General features: G+C 36.8%; 1 protein-coding gene across 1 annotated transcript in view; it reads left to right on the top strand.

Annotated features, from left to right (window-relative positions):
• TBX20 (T-box transcription factor 20) overlaps positions 1 to 23,077 on the top strand; it is a 48,235-nt gene that overhangs the window by 19,367 nt on the left and 5,791 nt on the right. Inside the window, exons 6-7 of the mRNA XM_019958779.2 lie at positions 2,701 to 2,777; positions 21,259 to 21,371. Of these exons, the coding sequence (XP_019814338.1) occupies positions 2,701 to 2,777; positions 21,259 to 21,371 (190 nt within the window). The remainder of the gene's footprint in view (positions 1 to 2,700; positions 2,778 to 21,258; positions 21,372 to 23,077) is intronic.

Consider the following 23,077-nt stretch of genomic DNA (forward strand, 5'->3'; position numbering starts at 1 on the left):
TATTATATAGATAATATTTTATATTCTTTTAGTTTATGAAGGACTTCCCTGGTGGTTCAGACGGTAAAGCGTCTGTCTACAATGCGGGAGACCTGGGTTCAAGAAAGCTTGATGTGGTTCACATTTTTTAAAATTGTATTTCATTTATTTATTGCTGTGCTGCATGGCTTGCAGGATCTTAGTTCCCTGACCACGGATTGAACCCAGGACCTGGCAGTGAAAGCACTGAATCCTACCCACTGGACTGCCAGGGAATTCCTGAGCTGGTTCACATTTTAGAGGGATGGTTGCAAAAGGACTTTGTTCAAAATTGTTTCTCCATCAGATATTATTTGCTTTTGTCTTCAGAAAATTTTATCCACTGGCAAATCCATTCACTTTTTAATCTTATAAATGAGCTTGTAGGAACTAAACTTGAAAGGAGCCTTAACTTTATTCATGTACCTCACAGTTTCAGTTTGAAAATTTCTGGGTTTGGTTCGCCCCTAACGTCACTGACTGCAGTGGATGTAGTGCCACCCTCTTTAGTAACACTTAAATGACTTCCACTTCTGGTCGGCTGTGTATCCCTTTGCCTGCTCCGTGGAATTTTAGGAACTGCATGTTCTCAGTTTTGTTGATGAATTATTGTGAAAGTGTTTTCATGAACTATAAAGCAATTTAGAAATCTGAAACATTTTCATTTATAATTATTCAGTAGAAAGAGATGAAAAAAATCCTGTCTTTGAGAATTCAGAAATCTTGTTGATAATTTATAATCCAAGAATATATTGATTGCTTGGGCTTTATAAGATGTTTATAATTTATTTCAGACAAAATTTTTTGCCTTTGCCCTGAAAATTGACCTTCAGTACTAAATCCTAGTCTGAAAAGAATAGTTAAAATAGTTAAATAGTCACCCTTTAGAAATCCATGCCCTTAATTAAAGAGGTGGCTGAGTGTGAGAGAGGTTCTCTACAAACTATTGATGGCCATATATTAGGGACAACCTCAGAAGTTCCTGTATATTTCTTTCTATGCACACTTAAAGTCCTGTTGCTGTCCAGTAAGAACATGTTTCTTACTTATCTAGGTTATTTTCTTCACTGTTTACCATTTTCCATTAACTAAGCTAAAAAGGAAATTAGCAATTTTATTTTTGGCTGCTCTAGAGTAAATGTCATAGGCTAAAAATAAGAATTTCTGAGGTGCTGCCAAGTGTCCTTAAAAATAAAATTTAAATAAATAAATAAAATATGCTAGAAACTCAAAATAAATAACTTGTATAAGAAAAAAACCTACTATCAAAGAATCAGTCTTACAACTTGCCAATATTAATGATAGAGAAGTAGCATCTCTCTGGCCAGGACAGTGTGGGAGGTTCTATTCTGAGTGAGGTATATAGCTTTTTGTAGTTTCCACATTGAATAGCACATACTGAGAAAACTTGAGAAAGAAAAACAATGATTTTCTTTTGTAATGAATAAAGCAATTCTTCAGGTGGTAATGGTTTAAAGTGAACAGTAGATACATTCTGATCAAAGGAAAAGTATTGGCAAAACAGTATTTCAAACTGTTGTTGATTGTTGTTCTGTTTTTAATTGTGTTTACTATTTACTTTGAAAGAGGAAGGCATGCCTCCCTCAACCTCTAACTTTTTTTCAGGTTAAGACTATTGTGTGTGTGTTTATCTCTCTCTCCAAAGATGAATGTGGGCTCTCATTTGGACACAAATGAGCTATGACTCTCTTTAAAGGGTGGTTCTAACTCAGATACTAACTAGTTGTGTCCTACATTCTCCTCCATGCCTTTTAGCTCTAATACTCAGGAATTTTGCAAGTCAAGTATCTTTTAATTAGTGTTTCCTTTATTTACTTATTTTCTTTGTACCTAATATATTTTTTCTGAAACATGAAGTACATGTGTTTAAATGGATCTTTCTACATTAATATTGTGTACTGTGGGAATTATGGCTAGCACAGCATAGACACTTAATACTTCAGACTATGATTCTTATTAGGAAATAAGAATCTTTTTTGCAATACTTTTTTCCATATAAGCGTAGAGTTTGTAAGTAACATTCTGTGGGAGGGAAACAGGAGACCCATTAATTTGTCTAATTTGGTCAGATGGTAAGGGGAAAGGGGTAAATTTATATGCTGAAAACTTTATATCATGTATTTATGTCATATTTTTCAGTACAGTTTTGAACAGGAAGCTATTATTGGGGTGTCTATTGTGGTATATATAGGTGCCCATGGTATTAACAAACGAGGCTGTCAAATCAGCATGAGGCAACATTCTTGTTTTTATTCCTTTTACCCACCAATGCTGGTGGGTATTGTCCAATTCTGGACAGTTTCCTCATTCCCTAGTCCAGCTCTAGCCTTTCACTACTCTTAAATACTTCTCACATCAGGCACACTGTTCATAAAAGGCCCCAATTTCTAACTGTCTCTATTTATTGACTTCTAGCCTGTTTTAGGAACAGATACTCTGTCCTCAAATACTTCCTTTTCCTTGATGCCTTCTCTGACCAATTCACCCAAATTTGTGAATTTCTTTAGCAATTTCAACCTTTATCACAATACTGAGTGACATTAAGATATTCTTAGACATTCTTGGGGTGCTATGATGGAAAATGAACAAACTTTTTGTTTCTGATTTTGTTTCCTTGACCACAGACATGACACTGTTTTGTTACTCATCTTCCCTTTCCAGATAACCAAGCTGAAAATAGACAGTAACCCTTTTGCCAAAGGATTCCGGGACTCCTCCAGGCTCACGGACATTGAGAGGTAATGAGAATTTTCTGTTTACTTTTTTGCCCTGATAAGATAAAGAAAAGTACTAGTTTGTAAGAGCACACTCCTTGCAACACCAAAGAGACATAACTTTACTGTATATAGTCTCCAGTACTCTGTACAGTCTACCGTTCTCTGCCCCACCTTCACGTCCAGTTATAAACCCTACAGATATGCAACTGCTGAAGTTCTGACAGTTGCTGCAGTTGAATCTATTCTATGCTCCCATTTCTGAGTGAAGTGGTTTCTTTGAACAGGACATTAATTCAACTGCAAAAAATAGGGCTTGTTTGTTATCAAAGACTCAGTCCTCTTGATGATATTAAGCTTTGTGTCTTAAGTGGCAATCCACAGAGAAAATAGAATCTTAATAGCCTTTGCCTTCTGAAGTGGATATATTTGCTAACATAAAGACTATAAAGGTAGCTTGGAATTCTGAAGCAAAAAGAGGCAGTTTAAATCAAAGTGCATATTTTATCTACAGCGTAGAATGCTTGTATTTAATAGGAAGGCTATTGGATATCTGGACCTTTAAGGCAAGTGACAATCATGTGCCTGTAATTTACCCTAATTTTTAACTGAAATGGTTCACACAGTGTGAGACTGTTTATGTGATGAGTAATGACTATATTGAGATGCATATTTGCCCAATGTGAATGGAAAAAAAAGTTTTTTTCAAAGAAAAGATTTTTTTCAACCTAACTGATTATTTGTACCCCTAAGTGTACTATGCAACTTTCTGTACTTACTCTGTTTTGTTTTGTTTTTGTGAACACATTTAAATTCTACTGTCTTTGCAAATTTAAATTATAAAAGTCACCATTTTATAATTAAATCATAAGATTTATTCATCCTCTGTATTTAATCTCTTATATGTCCTGGAATCTTTACAGACAGGTGGAGTACCCTAACTACCAGCCCTCTGATTTATTTTATCTCCAGATCTTTAGGTGGTTTCCCCACCAACTGCTACATGGTTCTGTCACACTCTTTGTTACCTACCACATGGTCATATGTCCTGACCTCAGCACTTCTCTTTCCTGTCCTGGCAACTCAAATTAAAGGATTATTATAAGTTTTAGCAACATCTGTCTGATCCTTCCATCATCCTTCCCAATGCCAGAGCATAAAGGTGTGGTTTTGATTTTGGGGGGAAAGATATAGAAGCTCAGTGAGGAGGCAAAGAATCCAGCAGGAGAGACTGAAAATTGGGCAGGCATTTGAGTAGAAAAGATTAGTTAGTTGAGAGTCTGACAAGTGATTGGGGGTACTGAGATCAGGGAAAGGAACTTGAGCTTGTGGTTGAAAATGCCTTGCAAAATGGATGGCAAGGAGGTAACTCTTCGATTAGGTAGAACATAGGCATGCAAATAGGCCACAAGATCCAAAGCAGTGAGAAAGCGGTATCAGCAGTGTGGGTGACAAAGGAGTCCACATTTACAAAGACTTTTTGTGACCCCATGGACTGTAGCCTATCAGGCTCCTCCGTCCATGGGATTATCCAGACAAGAATACTGGAGTGGGTTGCCATTTCCTTCTCCTGGGGAATCTTCCCAACCCAGGGATCAAACCTGGGTCTCCCACATTGTAGGCAGATACTTTACCATCTGAGCCACCAGGAGGTGTTTTAAAAAGGCTACTTCCATTTAGGTGTGATCTTTCTCATCTCCTGTTTCTAGAGTGCCAAAGGCACTGATTCACACTGGATTTATGCAGGTGGGATTATAATAGGTGAATTTTTTCTGCTTTCTAATCAGGTATCAGGCAAAAATGAAGACAGTGGTTCAGTGGGGCAGTAGTGATGTGTTTTTATAGTGTGCCTCATATCTTCTGTTTCAGGTCAGGGGTTGAGCATGGTATATGAAGACAAAGCCATGGGTTAGAGTCCCTGCTCTGCCTTTCCCTGGCTGAGTGATCCTAGAGAAGTTACCTAAGTTAAGTAGATCACTTAAGTAAGATCTTAAGTAAGTAAGTTAAGTAAGATCACTTCTAAGTGATTCTCAGAGGTTACCCTGAGTCTGTTTCCTCATGTAGAAAATGGAGAACATAACACTGCTCACTTTATTATGAGGACCATGTAAGATGACATTTATGAAAGCACTTTAAAAATCTGAAAACGTAAAATAATTATATTTTACTAGATGAGCATCTGGTGGAGGCGTGGGTTGGCAGTGGCCTGCTGCAGGGTTGGGGGCACTGCCTGTAGCAGTGCTTGCATGGGAACTTTTAAAGGAGGTCACCATTATCTTCATTACCTCCACCATGGTTTGGCCTCAGGTCAAATAACAGGGAGGGAACACAGCCCCGCCCATCAAGAGAAAATCGGATTAAAGGTTTACTGAGCCTGGCCCTGCCTATCAGAACAAGACCCAGTTTCCCCCTCAGTCCCTCTCTCCCATCAGGAAGCTTCCATAAACCTCTTATCCTTCTCCATCAGAGGAGAAAACCACAGTCACAGAAAACTAACCAATCTGATCACATGGACCACAGCCTTGTCTAACTCAACAAAACTATGAGCCATGCCATGTAGGGTCACCCAAGGTGACCAGATGTTCAAGCTGGATTTAGAGAAGGCAGAAGAACCAGAGATTAAATGGCCAACATCCGTTGGATCATCAAAAAAGCAAGAGAGTTCCAGAAAAACATATACTTCTGCTTTATTAACTATGCCAAAGCCTTTGACTGTGCGGATCGCAACAAACTGTGGAAAATTCAGAAAGAGACTGGAATACCAGACCACCTGACCTGCCTCCTGAAAAATGTGTGTGCAGGTTAAGAAGCAACCGTTAGAACTGGACATGCAACAACAGACTGATTCCAAATTGGGAAAGAAGTACGTCAAGGCTGTATATTGTCACCCTGCTTATTTAACTTGTATGCAGAGTACATCATGAGAAATGCTGGACTGGATGAAGCATAAACTGGAATCAAGATTGCCGGGGGAAATATCAATAACCTCAGATGTGCAGATGACACCACCCTTATGGCAGAAAGCAAAAAAAAACTAAAGAGCGTCTTGATGAAAGTGAAAGAGGAGAGTGAAAAAGCTGGCTTAAAACTCAACATTCAGAAAACAAAGATCATGGCATCTGGTTCCATCCCTTCATGGCAAATAGACGGGGAAACAATGGAAACAGTGACAAGACTTTATATTTTTTTGGGCTCCAAAATCACTGCAGATGGTGACTGCAGCCAGGAAATTAAAAGACGCTTGCTCCTTGGAAGAAAAGTTATGACCAACCTAGACAGCATATTAAAAAGCAGAGACATTACTTTGCCAACAAAGGTCCATCTAGTCAAAGCTATGGCTTTTCCAGTAGTCATGTATGGATGTGAGAGTTGGACTATAAATAAAGCTGAGCCCTGAAGAATTGATGCTTTTCAACTGTAGTGTTGGAGAAGACTCTTGAGAGTCCCTTGGACTGCAAGGAGATCCAACCAGTCCATCCTAAAGGAAATCAGTCCTGAATATTCATTGGAAGGACTGATGCTGAAGCTGAAACTCTTAAAACTTTGGCCACCTGATGTGAAGAATTGACTCATTTGAAAAGACCCTGATGCCTGGAATGATGAATTCGGGAGGAGAAGGGGCTGGCAGAGGGTGAGATGGTTAGATGGCATCACCAACTCAATGGACATGAGTTTGAGTAAATTCCGGGAGTTGGTGATGGACAGGTAAGCCTGGCATACTGCAGTCCATGATGTTACAAAGAATCGGACATGACTGAGTGACTGAACTGAACTGAGCTGAGATGAGCATAGTTTTACTCCATCCAAGTTACTTTCAATAATCTTAATAAAATACTTCTAGAATAAAAATAGCCCCTTAAGTTTTACTTATGTTTATGAGAGACAAGTACCCAGACTGACTGCCATTTAGGGTGACGGACTTGATAATGATGCAGCCACATATTCCACTTAACTGAGTAAACATCCTGATGCCGGGAACTCACATGTACATGAAACTTAGAAGCTTTCAGTGGTCTGAGGGGTAAAAGAGCATCTTATGAGACTAGCTGCAAGTTTGCAAGATGACCTAAGTAGTGTGAAATTGGCCAAGGTTTTGGATTTCATTTCCAGGTATTTAAGTCTGAATTTTTCCTAAACAGCCTTTGGGGATGGAACAAATCAGATCAATTGATCTTTGGAGACCTAAAGAAATTAAATTAGTCTGGAGTCAGTTACTGCACTAAACCATCTAATAATTGAATTGCCCCTTGTAACTGATTGAAAACAGCCCTATTTGTAACAATATAGAGAGCTTTTGTAAAATAAGAGATCTGAGAGAAAAACACATCTTTTTATGACATGATGACAGAAATTGCACTTTTCTAACCTAATTGAATATGGTGTTATAAATATGTGACCTTAATGATTTCAAGTTTCCTTTCCCAGATTTACAGCTACTGTATGAGATACCCAAACAAAAATGCCTTTAGGACTGGATATGTATGCCTTATACCTCTAAACTCACAGTATTATTCCTTCTACATCTGCACAAGCTTTGTAGATACTCTAAAAGCCATTCTGGTTTTCTCACTCTCATTTTGTGAAGTTCTGTTGAGATACCTGAATGTGTCACATTCTTCACATGTAGCCTTACTCCCAGGGACAACATCACCCTTATTTGTAAAAGAAAACTAGTGTCATTAACAAAAGTAGAAGGTATTTTCATTAGATGTTTTGTACATATACCTACAATGGACAGCTAAGAAGTAAATCAAAAGTCCAAAAGGGTTTCTCAGTATAATCTGATTTATAGCTATTTAGTTCAGGGAGAGAATTATCTACTAGTGCCGTATAGTAAATATAGCTTACAGATAGTCTGTCAGTTGGTGTTTTCTTTTTTCTTTTTGGAGGAGTGAAGGGACATTTTCTAAGTGAAAGAAAGATAGTAAGTGAACGCATGGTATTACTTCTGAGAAAGGAGAGATGACTATGAAGATATTTGAATGTTCAAAATTAAGTTTCTTCTGTTAGGTTTTTTTGTTTTTATTTTGTACAAATAGAGTAAGTGGGAAAGGAATACGTTATATATAGTGCTGAATACTGACAGAGAAGGTAGAATAGACATTACCAGGCAACAGGAGAGAAAAGAGGAGTCAGGTATCTGATATGACAAACGCCAGATCTTTTTACTTGTCATTTTCAAATTTTCTTGATACTGTTTGACATTTATACTTCCAGTGTTTGGAATCATTTTGTCCAGTCTTCTAAAAAAAAAGAAAGTCATTGGAATTTTGATTGGGCTTGTGTTGAATTTGTATAATGATTTGGGGGAGAAAAATGATGTCTTTACAGTACTGAGACTTCTAGGAATACATCATATGTTTGTCTTTTTATGAAACTTATGTTCTTTAGAAGTTAGGGTGTTTTCAAGTCTGTAAGTCCTACACATTTTTTTCAGGCACATAGCTAGGTTTATTAGAATTACATTGTCCAGTTTAATAGCCAATGGCCACAGATGGTTAGTGAAGAAATGTGGCTATTCCATATTGAGAAGTACTGTAAGTACCAAAAAAACAAAAACAAAAAACAGACACTGATTGTCAGGATTTAGTGTGAAAAAAGATGGAAAATATCTCAACAGTAGTTTTAGGATACTGATAACATGCTGAAATAATATTTTGCAGATATATTGCATTAAATAAATTACTAAAATTAATCTCATCTGCTTTTTAAAACTTTGACAGCTAGACTATTTAAAATTACATATATGGCTCATGATAGATTTCTTTTGTCTTGCATGTACTAGAAGGTTATTTTAGGGGTGGCTTATTTTTGAAAATAGAATTTTCTAGTCTATAAAAAGTTATTGATTCCTATATGTCATTGGCATCCTGCCATTTTACTGAACTTAGAAAACATTAGTTTTAATAATTTTTCTTTTTAGTCTCTTGAGTTTTCCACTTAGATCTCCATATCAACTGCAAAAATGACAATTTTATCTTTTTCCTTCTAATATTCATGCTTTTTACAATGTCTTTTTCTTGTTATATTACATTGATTAAAATTTCCAGAACACTATTAAAATGTAATTGTGATAGTTAGCATTTTTCTCTTGTTCTTGACTTATTTAGTAATGCCTCTAGTATTTTATCATTATATATGGTTTTCATTGGCTTTTGGTTTTGGATTGATATTCTTTATCATACTGAAGTAATACCTTTCCATGCCTAAATTAAGAACTTTTTGCTATTCTGAATGTTACTGAATTTAAATGCTCTTTTAACATGCATGGAGACAATTTGAATTATTTTTCTACTGTACATAACAATAGGATTAATTCTAGTCATATTGTCTATGGTGAGCCATCCTTCCATCCTTGTATTTCTGGAATACATCCTATCTGGATTCTGTTTTTCTTGTAATACATTGCTGAATTTAATTTACCCATATTTTATTAACACTTAAGACTTTTAGTATCAGTCTTCATAATAGAGATACATTTTGTTTCTTCTTCCTTGTCAGCTTTTAGTATCAGGTTTCTGCTAGTCTGAATGAACTGAAATATCTTCCTGCTTTTTATTGCTTGATCAGTTTAAATCCAAAGATGTGATCCTTTACAATCTTGTGCATAAACTCATCTGGAGAATTCTTGGGGTGAATTAAGTACCTTTAACTACTTTTTTGGTTTGTTCCATAGTTTATCAGTCAGATATGCATTTACTTCTATCCCATTTAATGCCTGTCTTGAGTTCTGCTTTGTCTAACCTTATATTGCTATACCTTAACATTTGTTGGTTTTATTTGCCTTTTAATTTTTAAAAATCTTTGTTCTAACAGCAAGAGACCTCTCTTCTCTTGCATCATTAAACAAATATCTTGACATTTCTTTCGTCAAGTGAAAAACAGCCTCCTCCTGATGCCATGTGTCTCTTGAGTTACTGATTCTCCCAGTTTTCTCCTCCTTCTTATAGTGAAGCTCCTTAAAAAGAGTTCTGTGCATTTTCTTCTCGGTTCTTCTCTTCCCTTTGTCTCTTCTACCCTGTCTTTTAGAGTTTCATCTACTACTCCACCAGTCCACCCATGTCCAGGTCACCAGTAAACTCCCCACTGCTAAGCTCAATGGTCACTTCTCAGTCCTATTTCACCTATTACTGGCGTTTGACATTGTCATTTATTCTCTCCCTTTTTCCTCTTTGCTTCCAAGACCTCTCACAATTTCTGGTTTTTATTCTACTCCACTGGCCATTCTTTCTCCATCCACTTCTCGGTTCTTCCCCTTGTCCTCTATCTGTAAGATAGTAATACGGTCCAGGCCTTAGTCCTTGGACTTCTTCTCTTCTCAGTCCACATCCCCGTCCTGAGTGATATGAGCAGTTAGTTTCCTGCTTTTAAATGCTGTTATATGCTGACTTCTGTCAAATTTACACCTCTGGTTCTGGTTTCCCTAGAGTCAAAGCTCTGGCTGTCTCTCTTCTTTTTCCCTCTCCCTTAAGGGTACCTCAAATCTCACACATCTATGACAGGATGCCCAATCACACACTTCTACATCTGTGCTTCTCTTACAGTTCCCTTCTCAGCTGCATCTTTCCCATTGCTCAGCCAAAAGACTGGGAGTCACCCTTCCTGGCTTGTCTTTATCTCTCACTTTCCCTTGTGGCTCAGCTGGTAAAGAATCTGCCTGCAATGTGGGAGGCCTGGGTTTGATACCTGGGTTGGGAAGATCCCGTGGAGAAAGGAAAGGTTACCCACTGCAGTATTCTGGTCTGGAGAATTCCATGGATTATATAATCCATGGGGTCGCAAAGAGTCAGACACGACTGAGAGACTTTCACTTCTACATCAGTTCAGTTCAGTTCAGTCGCTCAGTCGTGTCCGACTCTTTGCAACCCCATGAATCGCGGCACACCAGGCCTCCCTGTCCATCACCAACTCCCAGGGTTCACCCAGACTCACGTCCATCGAGTCAGTGATGCCATCCAGCCATCTCATCCTCTGTCGTCCCCTTCTCCTCCTGCCCCCAATCCCTCCCAGCATCAGAGTCTTTTCCAATGAGTCAACACTTCCCATGAGGTGGCCAAAGTACTGGAGTTTCAGCTTTAGCATCATTCCTTCCAAAGAAATCCCAGGGCTGATCTCCTTCAGAATGGACTGGTTGGGTCTCCCTGCAGTCCAAGGGACTCTCGAGAGTCTTCTCCAACACCACAGGTCAAAAGCATCAATTCTTCAGCACTCAGCCTTCTTCACAGTCCAACTCTCACATCCATACATGACCACAGGAAAAACCATAGCCTTGACTAGATGGACCTTTGTTGGCAAAGTAATGTCTCTGCTTTTGAATATGTTATCTAGGTTGGACATAACTTTCCTTCCAAGGAGTAAGCGTCTCTTAATTACAGTTGACTAATTTTTCAAACTATATCCAGAGAAGTCCAACTACTTTTTACCATTCCTGCTGCTACCACTCCTAGATTTATCTAGGACTCTATCATCTGTTTTTCTGTTGATTTTTCTATGTCCATTCTTACTGCTCTTAAGTCAGCTTTCAGTTCACCAATCAGAATGATCTTTTAAGAAAAAAGTCAGATCATATCAGTCTTGCTCAGAACTCTCCAGTGACTCATCTTCCCGTTCACTGTAAAACTCAAAGTCCAGACAAGGCCTGAAAGGTTCCATAGAGTCTGATCCGGACCCTCCCAGTTATCTTTCTGAACTCATCTACCTTTGTCTTGCTTGTTTTTTTTTTTTTTTTTTTTTACATAGCCAGGTCCATCTCAGCCCCAGTTAGGGCCTTTATACTCACATATGCAGCCCCTATTGCTGATTGGTCCAGTGCTTTGCCTTTTGTTTCCTAGTATATCCCCAGAACCTGGAATAGTGCCTGGTACATAGTAAACACTCAAATATTTGTTGAGTAAATAATGATATGTATTTTTGTAAAATGTCATATAGAGTATGTGTATTTTTAAAAACTTGTCTGAAGGTCTTTGTGTTTTAATAGAAAAATTTTGTCTGCAAGTATTACAAGTATTACATGTATTCCTGCTGATATGTTTTGTTTCTTTCTGTTTCTGCTGTTTGTTAAGTTCAGCTATTCGTTTTACCTTTTATTTTCTCTTCCTGTCTTTTGTTAAATTTATCCAGTCTTCCTCCTCTTTATTATGGTTAACATTCCATAGCCACCACGTGTTACAGGCAGTGGGCTATATAGTTGACACATTTTATTTCAGTTATACTTCAAAATAATTCTATAATAAAGAATGATTATCATTCCTATTCAGCTGAAGCTTAAAGAGATTAATACTTTATGCAAATTCACATAGTGTAATTTGTGACAGCTGAGCCTCACACCCAGGTTGGTTTGTCTGAAACCAAAGTCCTTTCTCTTATTCATTATATTTCTTTTAAATATGCTTTTAAATTCTGAAAGACTTAATTGTAAAATTGATATTTCTATGTTATTGTTAGGAATGAAACTATATATTTTCTTTTCTTGTAAAATAGGAGATATTTGAAAGTGAAATGAAAGTGAAAGTCATGTCCGACTCTTGGTGACCCCATGGACTGTACAACCCATGGAATTCTCCAGGCCAGAATACTGGAGATATTTATTATGTGATTATTTCCTTGTAGTGCCCCTCCCTCAACCTATACTTTTGTTTTAAATAATCTGGGACTTAAAGTCCAGCTTCTTATTCATGTATCTTCTTCATCTTCTCTTTAAATTCTTTTTCTTAATGTAAGGATCAGAAATCCATCAACTGAAATCACTTCAATTTACTTCTAGTCCTATTCATTTCACTGTTTAATGTTCACTTCTGTTGTACTCATTACTGAAATTGTGTTCAGGCTATTCTCAGCTGTTGATAAATGTTGAGTAATTGGTTGAGGAAGGAGATATGGGTTATTCTCTTTATTAGTTCCTATATATCTGAGAGGATCCGTTGCCATTATCATAAACCTGACTAGGGTCACAGCTTTTTTCCTCAGAACTCTTTCAACCTTTCTTTGTTGTCTAGTTTTTAAATACTGTAGATAGGGTAAAAGCTGATGCTAAACCCACTGTGGGAAACTTTCCATTGTGGGAAAGTTGCCTTTTTTTTTCTGTCTGATAAAATATGCTTTTAGAAAGTTTTCTTTGAAATTCGGAAATTGTACCAGTATTTAACTGTAAATTTTTTTTTCATTAATATTTACAATATAATTGAGCCCTTCAATTTGAAAAATCAAGTTGTTTCTCATCTCAAGAAAAATTTTTTTCTCCTCTTCTGGCTTCTAATCTGTCTGCTCTATTCAGACATACTAAAATTCCTATTGTATATATGTTACATCAATCCCCTACTTCTCTTATCTATTGTTTAATAATTTTTATCTTTTTAACTGTTTACTCTGATACTGGAAGGATTTCTTATATGAATCTTCTAATATGTTGAGTCTGTTTTCCATGGCATCAGGTATTTTGTTTGCTCTCCTTATTGAGTTCTTTTAAAATGTGGTAGTTACTATATTGTTATTTTTCAAGTATACTTTTACATTTCCAAACTGTTTTCTTTTCATGTCTGCTAGTCCTGCTTTATCAATACAGGGTGTTCTTAAATCTCACTAAAAACTTGAAAGTACAGTTAGAGACTTAAAATACTTCTCCCTGTTGCCTGGAACAAGGCAGTTTCAAAAGAGATTGCTTGTTAACGTTTTTTAAAATTAGTTTTCTTCTTTTGGATTGCGGAGTATTTTTGTAATGTCCACTTATCTTTCTCTAGCTCATGTATAGAATGGAGTGTCTGTTTAGTGTTAGGAGCTGAGATTAATTGTGAATAAAACCATGTGAATCTATGAAATCTTTCAGGTGCAGACTGAAAAAGGGGTAATAATTTATAAATTTATTGTGAGTATGCCCATGTGGAAATATAATTATTCTGTTCGGGTTAGGAAGTTGTTGCAGATAGGAGGAGATAGCCTTGGAAAAGGGAGTTTTAACTTTACATTAACTTTGATCAAATTACCCTGTCTGCCTCAGTAGCTAGAAATCAGCAGCTCCCTCTCCATGCCCAATAAAGCAACCTCATGGCCCTTTTCCAGAGCCCGTGATGGTCACTGGCCCCACACCTTTCAGTGTACCAAAGCCATGGTGTGCAGCTGAGCACGTGCTGTTGTGGGATTCCTTCCTCAAAGCCTCCAGCAGTGTGAGAATCTGCTTCTCATCAGCTGCTCAAAGACCTGCCTCTATCATTGATTTCTGCTGCTCCAAGGTGGGGTTTAGGTTAAGCTCTGACAGAGGGCTTTTCATCTCTTCCCCACTGCATACACCCTCACTGCCCCCAGGTACCCTTCCTCCGTATAGAGCAGCGAACTCGAGCTGTTTGGTGCTCCCTTCACGTCCTTTCCTGTGACTGACATGTCAGTTTGCAGCTGGCACGCCACCGTGTTTTCTCAGTCATGTCAGGGGGGGCAGAGAATTAAATACATAGGCTTATCTCACCTTAGTGGTTCAGGATTCATATTGAGAGTCTCTATAAAATATGTTTAAAACTCCCTGGCATTGAACAAAACTTTCAAACACATGAAATTTGGACACAAGCCCAATGGGAAATCAGGTCCTTTTGCTCAGAGCTCAAATACTCTCTATTAGTTTAGCCAAAGAAGAAAACTTCTGGAAACAAGGTTGCAAATTTGATATTCTGAAAATTTATAGTTTTATCTATATCAGGCAATGGAGCATCAATTATTTTTTGGCAGATCTGCTAAAGACGTTCACAGGAAATAAGGACTTCTGGTGCCAGAAAGAAAGTAGTGTTGGTTCTAACATAGCTCTAAGCTGGCTTGTGGAGTTTCTGAGGCAGTGAAGTTTTCATAAGAGCTGTGTGGGGTAAGCGGGGCCCATCTCTAATATGGTAAATAGCTTAGAACAGGGGTTTGAAAACCCTATTGTCTTCCACCTGTTTGGTATAGCCCTCAAGATAAGAATGGTCTTTACATTTTAAATGGTTGAAAAAGTTATAAAAATAACATTTTGTGACATGTAATAATATAAAATTAAAATTCATTGTCTATAAATTTTTATTAAAGGACAATCACGTTTTTCAATTTATGTATTTTAATTTATGTATATGTGGTTGCTTTCGGGCTACAATGACAGAGCTGTGTATATATGACAGAGATCCTAAGGCCTACAAAGCTTAACATATTTCCCATCTGGCTTTTACAGAGAAAATTTGCTGATCCCAGGCTTAGAGCTGTAAGGGCCTGAGGAAATGATGGCAGCAAGGAAAACTCTTACCCAGAAATTTTACCTTCTTAGAATGATATTTGAAATGAAGAAACTCAGAATTTCATTTCGAGGCCCATGTGGTGATGCTAGTTGACAAAGCTGGTGAGAGGTGATCTCTGCCAGGACTTTCTCCTCCCTGTCTTTACAGTGGTACTTTTTGAGACATGTTCTTGGGGTCATTTTAGCACCTGTAGTTCAAGCCAGAAGAAAGACAGCAGAGCAGGAGGACAAAGTGACAACCTGGAGATGCATACTTTTAAAAAGTATCTATACATTTTAATATCTATGCCACTTTTATATATCTTGTCTTATGCCTCAGAAATTATGAATAATTGAAAAATAGGTTGTAATTTTTTTTTCTCTTTCAGAGTACTAGAAACTTGCAGGGCCTTTAGAAAACAGTATAAAAGGCATTTGGGAAAGTAAGTGTTAGAAAAGCTTCTAAGACACAATCCAGTTTATTATTAAGGAAGTAGAAAATACTTTCCCCAATGTTTCCCAAACTTGCATTATAAAATGGAAAAATAATGATATTTTAAATGTGTAAAAATCCAGGGCTCCAACTTTAAATAAGTCAAATGTGAGTCTCCACCTCTCAGAATCCTCCTCTCCCCAGACAGACTCTGTTCTCATTTGAAGGGTATGTGTGTGTGTATACCTACATGTACCTTAAAGGTAAAATCCTACTTGAGTTCATACTAATCCTTTCCACTTCTATTCAGAATGATAAGGTTTTTACTGAACCTCTCTGACCTTACACCTATATCTCTTTTCATTCATGCTGAGCCTCTAGTTCTCAGTGACACCAGGAATTATAGAATATTCTGTCATTGCTCCTTTGCTTTATCCCACAGCATATAGAAGTATAGCAATCTCAGAACATGTATGTCTAGATATCTCCAACAATGTGACAACTAAAAACAGTTAAAAATCTTTTTATGGCTATTTTTGTCCTTAGTGTAGATTCTACTAGAGTGTATTTGGGTTTTGTTTTGTTGTTTTTTTTTTTTTGCCTTTGAATATGCCATGTGCTCTAGATTTGTCTTGAAATCATGTAAATCATTTCTTAAATAACCATATAAGAAAATTATGCTTTTTTCAATTCCAAAAAAGAAAAAATACAATAAAACATGAACTTAAATGTGTATCATTAGGTTGGTGGTATGACTACCAAAACAAAAACACTCTAGTAGAATCTACACTAAAGACAAAAAGAACCACAAAAAGATTTTTAACTATTTTTAGTTTCCCTATCATTATACCAATGAGGCAAGTGGGACCTAGAGAGTGATCTGCCAGATCACAGAATTCGTCAGTACAAGATTTGGGGTTAGAACTCAGGGTTCTTTGCAACTAGTACTGGACTTTTTCAAAATGACTCTTTAAAATTTTTACTTCTATTTATATATTTGTAGGTTCATAAATTGTTAGAGCCATAATATATCTTAGAGATCATCTATCCAGCCCACCATTTCCCTGCTATACCTTCATTTAATGGGAGAAGGCAGAGACCAGATACAGATAAGGAATCTGATTACATGGCTTCTTATTAAAGAAACTTCTTTTCCATCATCTCCAATGAAGACAGAGTTAGTGTAAGAGACTGTATGTATAAAATGAAAGTTATTTTGTTTGGTAACCAGGTTAAAGCCTGCTTTTAAATAAAATCTATTAATGTAGTAAATTGAAATAGTCTGATGACAATAACCACAGAAAGGAAGGGATGACTTTTAACAGAATGATAAGAAGTTACAACAAAACTCTTTTAACTAGCAAGCTATGTTCCTGCATTTAAAATGTTACTCATTTATTCACAGCTTCTAAGAGGAAACATTTATATTACAAAACAGTGTCAAACAAACCAGTGAATGTGATAGAGTACCAAAGTTATTCACAGTTGATTCATGGTCATAATTTATCCTCCTTTTTTCTTGCTTGTGTCTTTCTATCTGTACAAAGGATATTTGTTCCCTGCCTCACAATTTACTAAAGTTTATTTTTAGAGGCTGCATAATCTGTACTTTGCTTGGGACCTTGGTTCTAGTCACAAAGGTTAGACTCAGGGAACTATTTTTTCCCCCACAGTGGTACAGTTTACTTAAGTTGCTAATAATGATATAAAACCAGAAATGCAGATTACTATTGAAAAGAAAAATTAGTAAGATTAAGTCAAATAAATAAAAATAAACTAAAATCTGAAAGAGCTTTTAAAAAGATTAGAATTACTTTGTTTTTCCAAAATATATTGTGTGTATTTCTGTTCTCAAATTAAAATTAATGATTTATAATACATCTTCAATTATATTATCTAAAGTTTTCATTTATTAAGTACTTTGTGGAAGCAACAAATATTGATATATTATCTAATGGTAATTTATAACATTATCTGCATAAATCTTCAGAAGAATATTGTGACAAGCAGTTATTTATAAAGGCTCAGTAAGACATGATATAAACATGAGAAAACTGATGATCAAGGATAACGTTAAATATTTTGTTTCCTATAAATTAGATTTGATTTTAATGAATCTGACATTTTATCCCTGAATGTAGCTTTTTTCCAGTTTATATTTAGAAAAAGAGAAAGTTACAATGTAAATTGAAATAACATTTAATTTTTACTTAATTTTCTCTGTGACATATATATTATAGGATGGTTTAAATGAAGCATAGCATGTTATAGCAACTAGAAGTCTCAATTTAATTTAAAATGATTGTGATTATGTAGCCAGCTTTAGAAATATGATTTTGAAACTTAATAGTTTTAATTTTGTTACCTATAAACATTTACTGAGCACTTATTATATGCCAAATGCCAATATAAACTCTGTGTGTTTAATTCATTCAATCTTTTTTTTTAAGTTATATTATTTTGTTTATTCTTTGAGTTCAGTCTAGTATTGACTTAATTAAATATACCAAGTCCTTCACATCTCTGTTACGACCACACATGTAAAAGATAATTGGCGAGAAGTTTCCAGTGAATAGAAAATGAATTACCTGCACGACTTACCAAAGTGAAATGAGTAACAAGGATGACTAATGTCTAAAGCCTGTATCACATAATCCTAGTGAGATTTAAAAACTTTTTTAATTGAAGGCTAATTGCTTTACAGAATTTTGTGGTTTTCTGTCATACATCAATAAGAATCAGCCATAGGCACACCCATGTCCCTCCCTCTCAGACCTCCCTCCCGTTAGAATTAATTATTAATAGTAATAATTAGTAAAACCTAATATCCTCATGCTGCAGATGAGAAAACTGAGGCACAGAGAAGTGAAGTGATTTGCCCAAAGGCACACAGAACAAGTGGCAGGACTGGGATCTGAGCTAAGCAGGTTCCAGTACCTACTACACTAGGGTGGTGGTTCTCCAAGTGTGAGCTCCATGTCAGCAGCATCAGTGTTACCTGAAAACACACTGCGAGTCATATTCTCAGGCCATACTTTGGACTTACTAAATCAAAGACTCGAGGGTGGGGTCCATAAATCTGTGTTTTGGCCAGCCCTCTGGGTAATTTTGATGAACACTGTCTTAGTCTGGTTGGGCTACTATAACAAAAATGCCATAGACTGTGAGAGATTTAAACAACAGACATTTATTTCTCACAGTTCTGGAAGCTGGGGAGTCTAAGATCAATGAGCTGGCAGATTTCAGTTTTTCATGAGGACCTGCTTTCTGCTTCATAGACAGCTATCTTCTCACTGTGTCCTCACATGGCTGAGGAAAAGAAAGCTAAAGCAAACTCTTCTTTCTCTTCTTATAAGGGTACTAATCCCATCATGAGGGCTTCACCCTTAAGACATAATTGTCTACTAAAGGATGCACATCCTAAAATCATCACCATGGGGATTAAGATTTCAACAAGAATTTGGGGGACATAAACAGTTCATAAGACACTAAAGTTTGAGAACCACTACTGAGAAGGCAATGGCACCCCGCTCCAGTACTCTTGCCTGGAAACTCCCATGGATGGAAGAGGCTGGTGGGCTGCAGTCCATGGGGTCGCTGAGGGTCAGACACGACTGAGCGACTTCACTTTCACTTTTCACTTTCATGCATTGGAGAAGGAAATGGCAACCCACTCCAGTGTTCTTGCCTGGAGAATCCCAGGGACAGGGGAGCCTGGTGGGCTGCCATCTCTGTGGTCGCACAGAGTCGGACACAACTGAAGCGACTTAGCAGCAGCAGCCTAGATAAATCATTGTTCTCTCCCTCAATCAGAGGCCAACAGTGTAGTGGTAGAGATGATCATGCAAACACATAATTGCCATCCATCTAGTAAATGCATTTAAAGAGGAATATATTAGGTATAGCAGTGGTGCAAAGAAGAGTGTGAAGGAAAAGGAAGATTTTGCTTTTTGAGCATTAAGAAATTTGTACTGAAGTTTCAGAGACAGAGGACTGGCAGTCAACTCAATACTGATGACAGTATGTTGGTTTTGCTTATCTGGAGTTTGAACAAATAGTTCAGATGACTTCCAGTATTTCTGGAGCATTTTTGCAGAATCAACATAATAACTGAAGCTATCCTATTATCTTGCCTACCTTCTGGCTATGATTGTGTCTCTCACATGTATATTATTCTTTGAATTGATGCTTACGTATTAGTCCGAAGAGATCTCTTAAAGATACCTAAGATAATGATGTATTCTTTTTTCCTAGAAAAATCAGTTAGTGTTAGATATTGGAAATTCAACCTTCAATAATGTTACCCATTTTATTTATCTATTAAAATCCAAACTAACTACTGTCTCTTGCTTTGGGATATAACAGAACTGAGCATTACAAGGCACTGTCCTAGCTTGTAATACCTAAATCACTTAACTCATTAAATGAGTCATCCCTTATTTTTCAGAGCACAGTAGTCTAGAAATGCTCACAATAGTCTTCCAGGCTAAACAGATTCTTTGCACTTTTCATCCTACTGGAAACAGGGATTAGACATAAAGTAAACAACATGGGCTGTCTATTCTTTGTAACATCTTCGAAGAGATGGCCCTGATTTGCACCACTGTTTTCAATCACTTAAAAGGCAATAATTTAATTATGCCATCCTTTATATAAGAACTGCCATTGCTTTCAGTTCACTTCCAGGCCTGACACAAATAAATCACTTCAATAAAATCCTTTTTTTCCTCCCTCTTAGAGATGAGAATAAGTAATGATACCAATGATTTGCCAAGGAAAAAATGAATATAATATACTTCTTATAGAGAGGCAAAATATTTCACAAAGCCACAGTTTATTATTTAAACAATTTTTCTTGGGTGTATGTGAAAAAGGTTTAAATAATTTTATATTAGGGCATTTTTAGAGAGGCAGATACTACACTCTGTTTTTGAACTTAAATGCTGAGAGAGAGCAGTCTAAATGCCTAGGATGGGCAGTGGAATACACCTTAGAAATACATCATCCATGATTTCAGCCCATTGATGATCAAGCCTTTCTGACTTTACAAAGAGATGTCTTCCAGGGTATCTGAAGCAAGTTCTTTTCTCATGTGAAGATAACTAATTCTTTCCTAAATTCATTTTAAATAATATGACACATGGCTTAGATTAAAAGCTTGAATTAGATTAATCAGCTTGAATATTATAGTTGTCATTTTATTAAAATTTGCACATCTCAATTGACTTTTTTCTTAATTACCCAAGTTACCCAGAAAGACAGTCATGCTCTAATATTATAATGAATTAAGACCTTGAGTAAGTGACTCAGCAATTGTCATATACTCTATGCACTTACTGGTTTTATTAGTAAACACCGAGTCTTTGTATGGCTAATGATATTTTGAACTATGGGCCAGTATTTCATCAGATGTTCAATTAGTGCCATTCATATCAGGTGAGTGTTGTGTTCATTAGCTGATAAAGTCACAGGACTGCAGCTCCTTGTGGTAAATTCATTATTTTTTTTAACGTCCTTAATCTCTATATTCTTATGGTTATATTTTATAGCTCCTTGTTCACGTTTGCCCCTAATTTTGTAGAATTTCGGGGGACTGTCCCTATCCTGTCCTATTTGTTTCCTTGTATTTATTAGAAACAAATACAAAGTTTCTTATATTTGTATGCTTGAGGTCATGTTTCTGAGCCATCTACAATGAAATGTGCATGTTTTGAATGTTGTCTGCCTCTGAAGTGGTGGGTTTTTGACTGAGAAAATGGTTTTACTGACTAGTACATCATTTTTAAGACTCCTCTCCTCTGATTACTTAACTTTTTGGTTTACTCACCATGTGTCATTCTCTAACCTAGGGAAAGTGTGGAGAGCCTGATTCAAAAGCATTCCTATGCCCGCTCACCCATCCGTACCTATGGAGGAGAAGAGGATGTGCTGGGGGATGAGGTTCAGACAACACAAAATCGAGGTAAGACTGCTTCCAGGCTATGCAACTGCTAGGAGCAAGAGTGCCCAATGGAGAACAAAGACAGGGAGGTGATGAGACTTCTAGTCCTCAAGGGAGAGATGGCCCCAAAGTATTTTAGGAACCTCTTCAGGAAGGGACAGCCTGAGGCTGATCATTATTTTGCCTCTACCTCTTAAGTGATTATGTTGCCTGAAGCTTTCCTGTGGCTTGTTTTCCAGTAAAAGGACACTGAGCCTCTGAGTCAGGGCTTAGGAGTTATTTCTCTGTTATCTACTACCAAAGAACTAGTGGATATGAGGGGTAGTTCCTTAATCTTTCTGAATCTGTTTTACAATCTGAAAATCAGGGAATATATCTGTTTTACTTATATCAGGAATATCTTATTAGGATCAATAATTAGAATGGAAAATATTTAAAAAATGAAGATTCTCTTAGTGGAGCGTATTGTGTAGAGGTGGTGTCCTGGGTGGTGAGAGTCCGGGAATATTAAAAAGTTGCTCTGTTGCATATGTTAAGGGAGGAGCTCTTTGTATCTGGGAGTTCAGACAAAAGAGACTAGAGGGTGCCTGGGCACAGGGATGTTTGTATAGGGAGAGTCTTATATGGACATATTTTTATGTCCATGATAAGTAATAGCATAAACAGACAAAACATATGACATCTCTTGTAAATAAATCCAAATGAGCTACTAGTAATTATGCAGTTGGAAAATTCACTGTCAACCTTTGTTTAAACTTCTGGATATTGTGATATAAGAAAAACTTACTCTTGCAACTTGTTAATTAGCTAATAAAAAATTATGGAAACTAAGCTGTTATTCCTCATAGTCTGTAATGATGTGCATGTGTGCTCAGGCTTTGAATGTTTGTTAGTCCCTCAGTCATGTCCAACTCTTTGTGACCCCATGGATTACATACAGCCCATCAGGCTCCTCTGTCCATGGGATTTTCCAGGCAAGAATACTGGAGTGGGTTGCCATTTCCTACTCCAGGGCATCTTCCCTACCCAGGGATCAAACACACATTTCTTGTATCTCCTACATTGGCAGACAGATTCTTTATCACTGCATCACCTGGAAGCCCCCCTACTACATACTAAGTATATGATAATACAATATGCACATATATTTTATATTGTGATAATTTGTTATTTTCTATTGATGTGGCTTCTAATCTTGGTCAGTACTATGCTATTTTCTTAAACACAGTATTTTGTTTTTAAAACATGGTAACATGTTTTTATATCTGGTAGGGGAAATCTATGCTTGTTATAATTAAAAATATTTTAATATTCTAAACATTATTTGTCCTGATAATTTTGCAAATTGAACGTGGAAAAAAGTTTGGCATCTCACTGGTTTTTAAAGTTAAGGTGTTAGTCACACAGTTGTATTTGACTCTTTGTGACCCTATGGACTGTAACCCACCAGGCTCCTCTGTCCATGGAATTCCCCAGGCAAGAATACTGGAATGGGTTGCCATTTCCTTCTCCAGGGGATCTTCCCAACCCAGGGATTGAACTCAGGTCACCTGTATTGCAGACAGATTCTTTACCATCTGAGCCACCAGGGAAGCCATTCATTGGCTTTATACTAAACCAATACATTAATTTGGGAATAAATGAATTTTAAAAAGGCATTTTATTTTTCATCCCAGAATATGGCATGTGTCTCCAATTATTAAAACCTTTCCTTCCATCTTTCAGTA

This window comes from Bos indicus, chromosome 4 (assembly GCF_029378745.1).
Source record: "Bos indicus isolate NIAB-ARS_2022 breed Sahiwal x Tharparkar chromosome 4, NIAB-ARS_B.indTharparkar_mat_pri_1.0, whole genome shotgun sequence".
Taxonomy (NCBI): Eukaryota; Metazoa; Chordata; class Mammalia; order Artiodactyla; family Bovidae; genus Bos; species Bos indicus.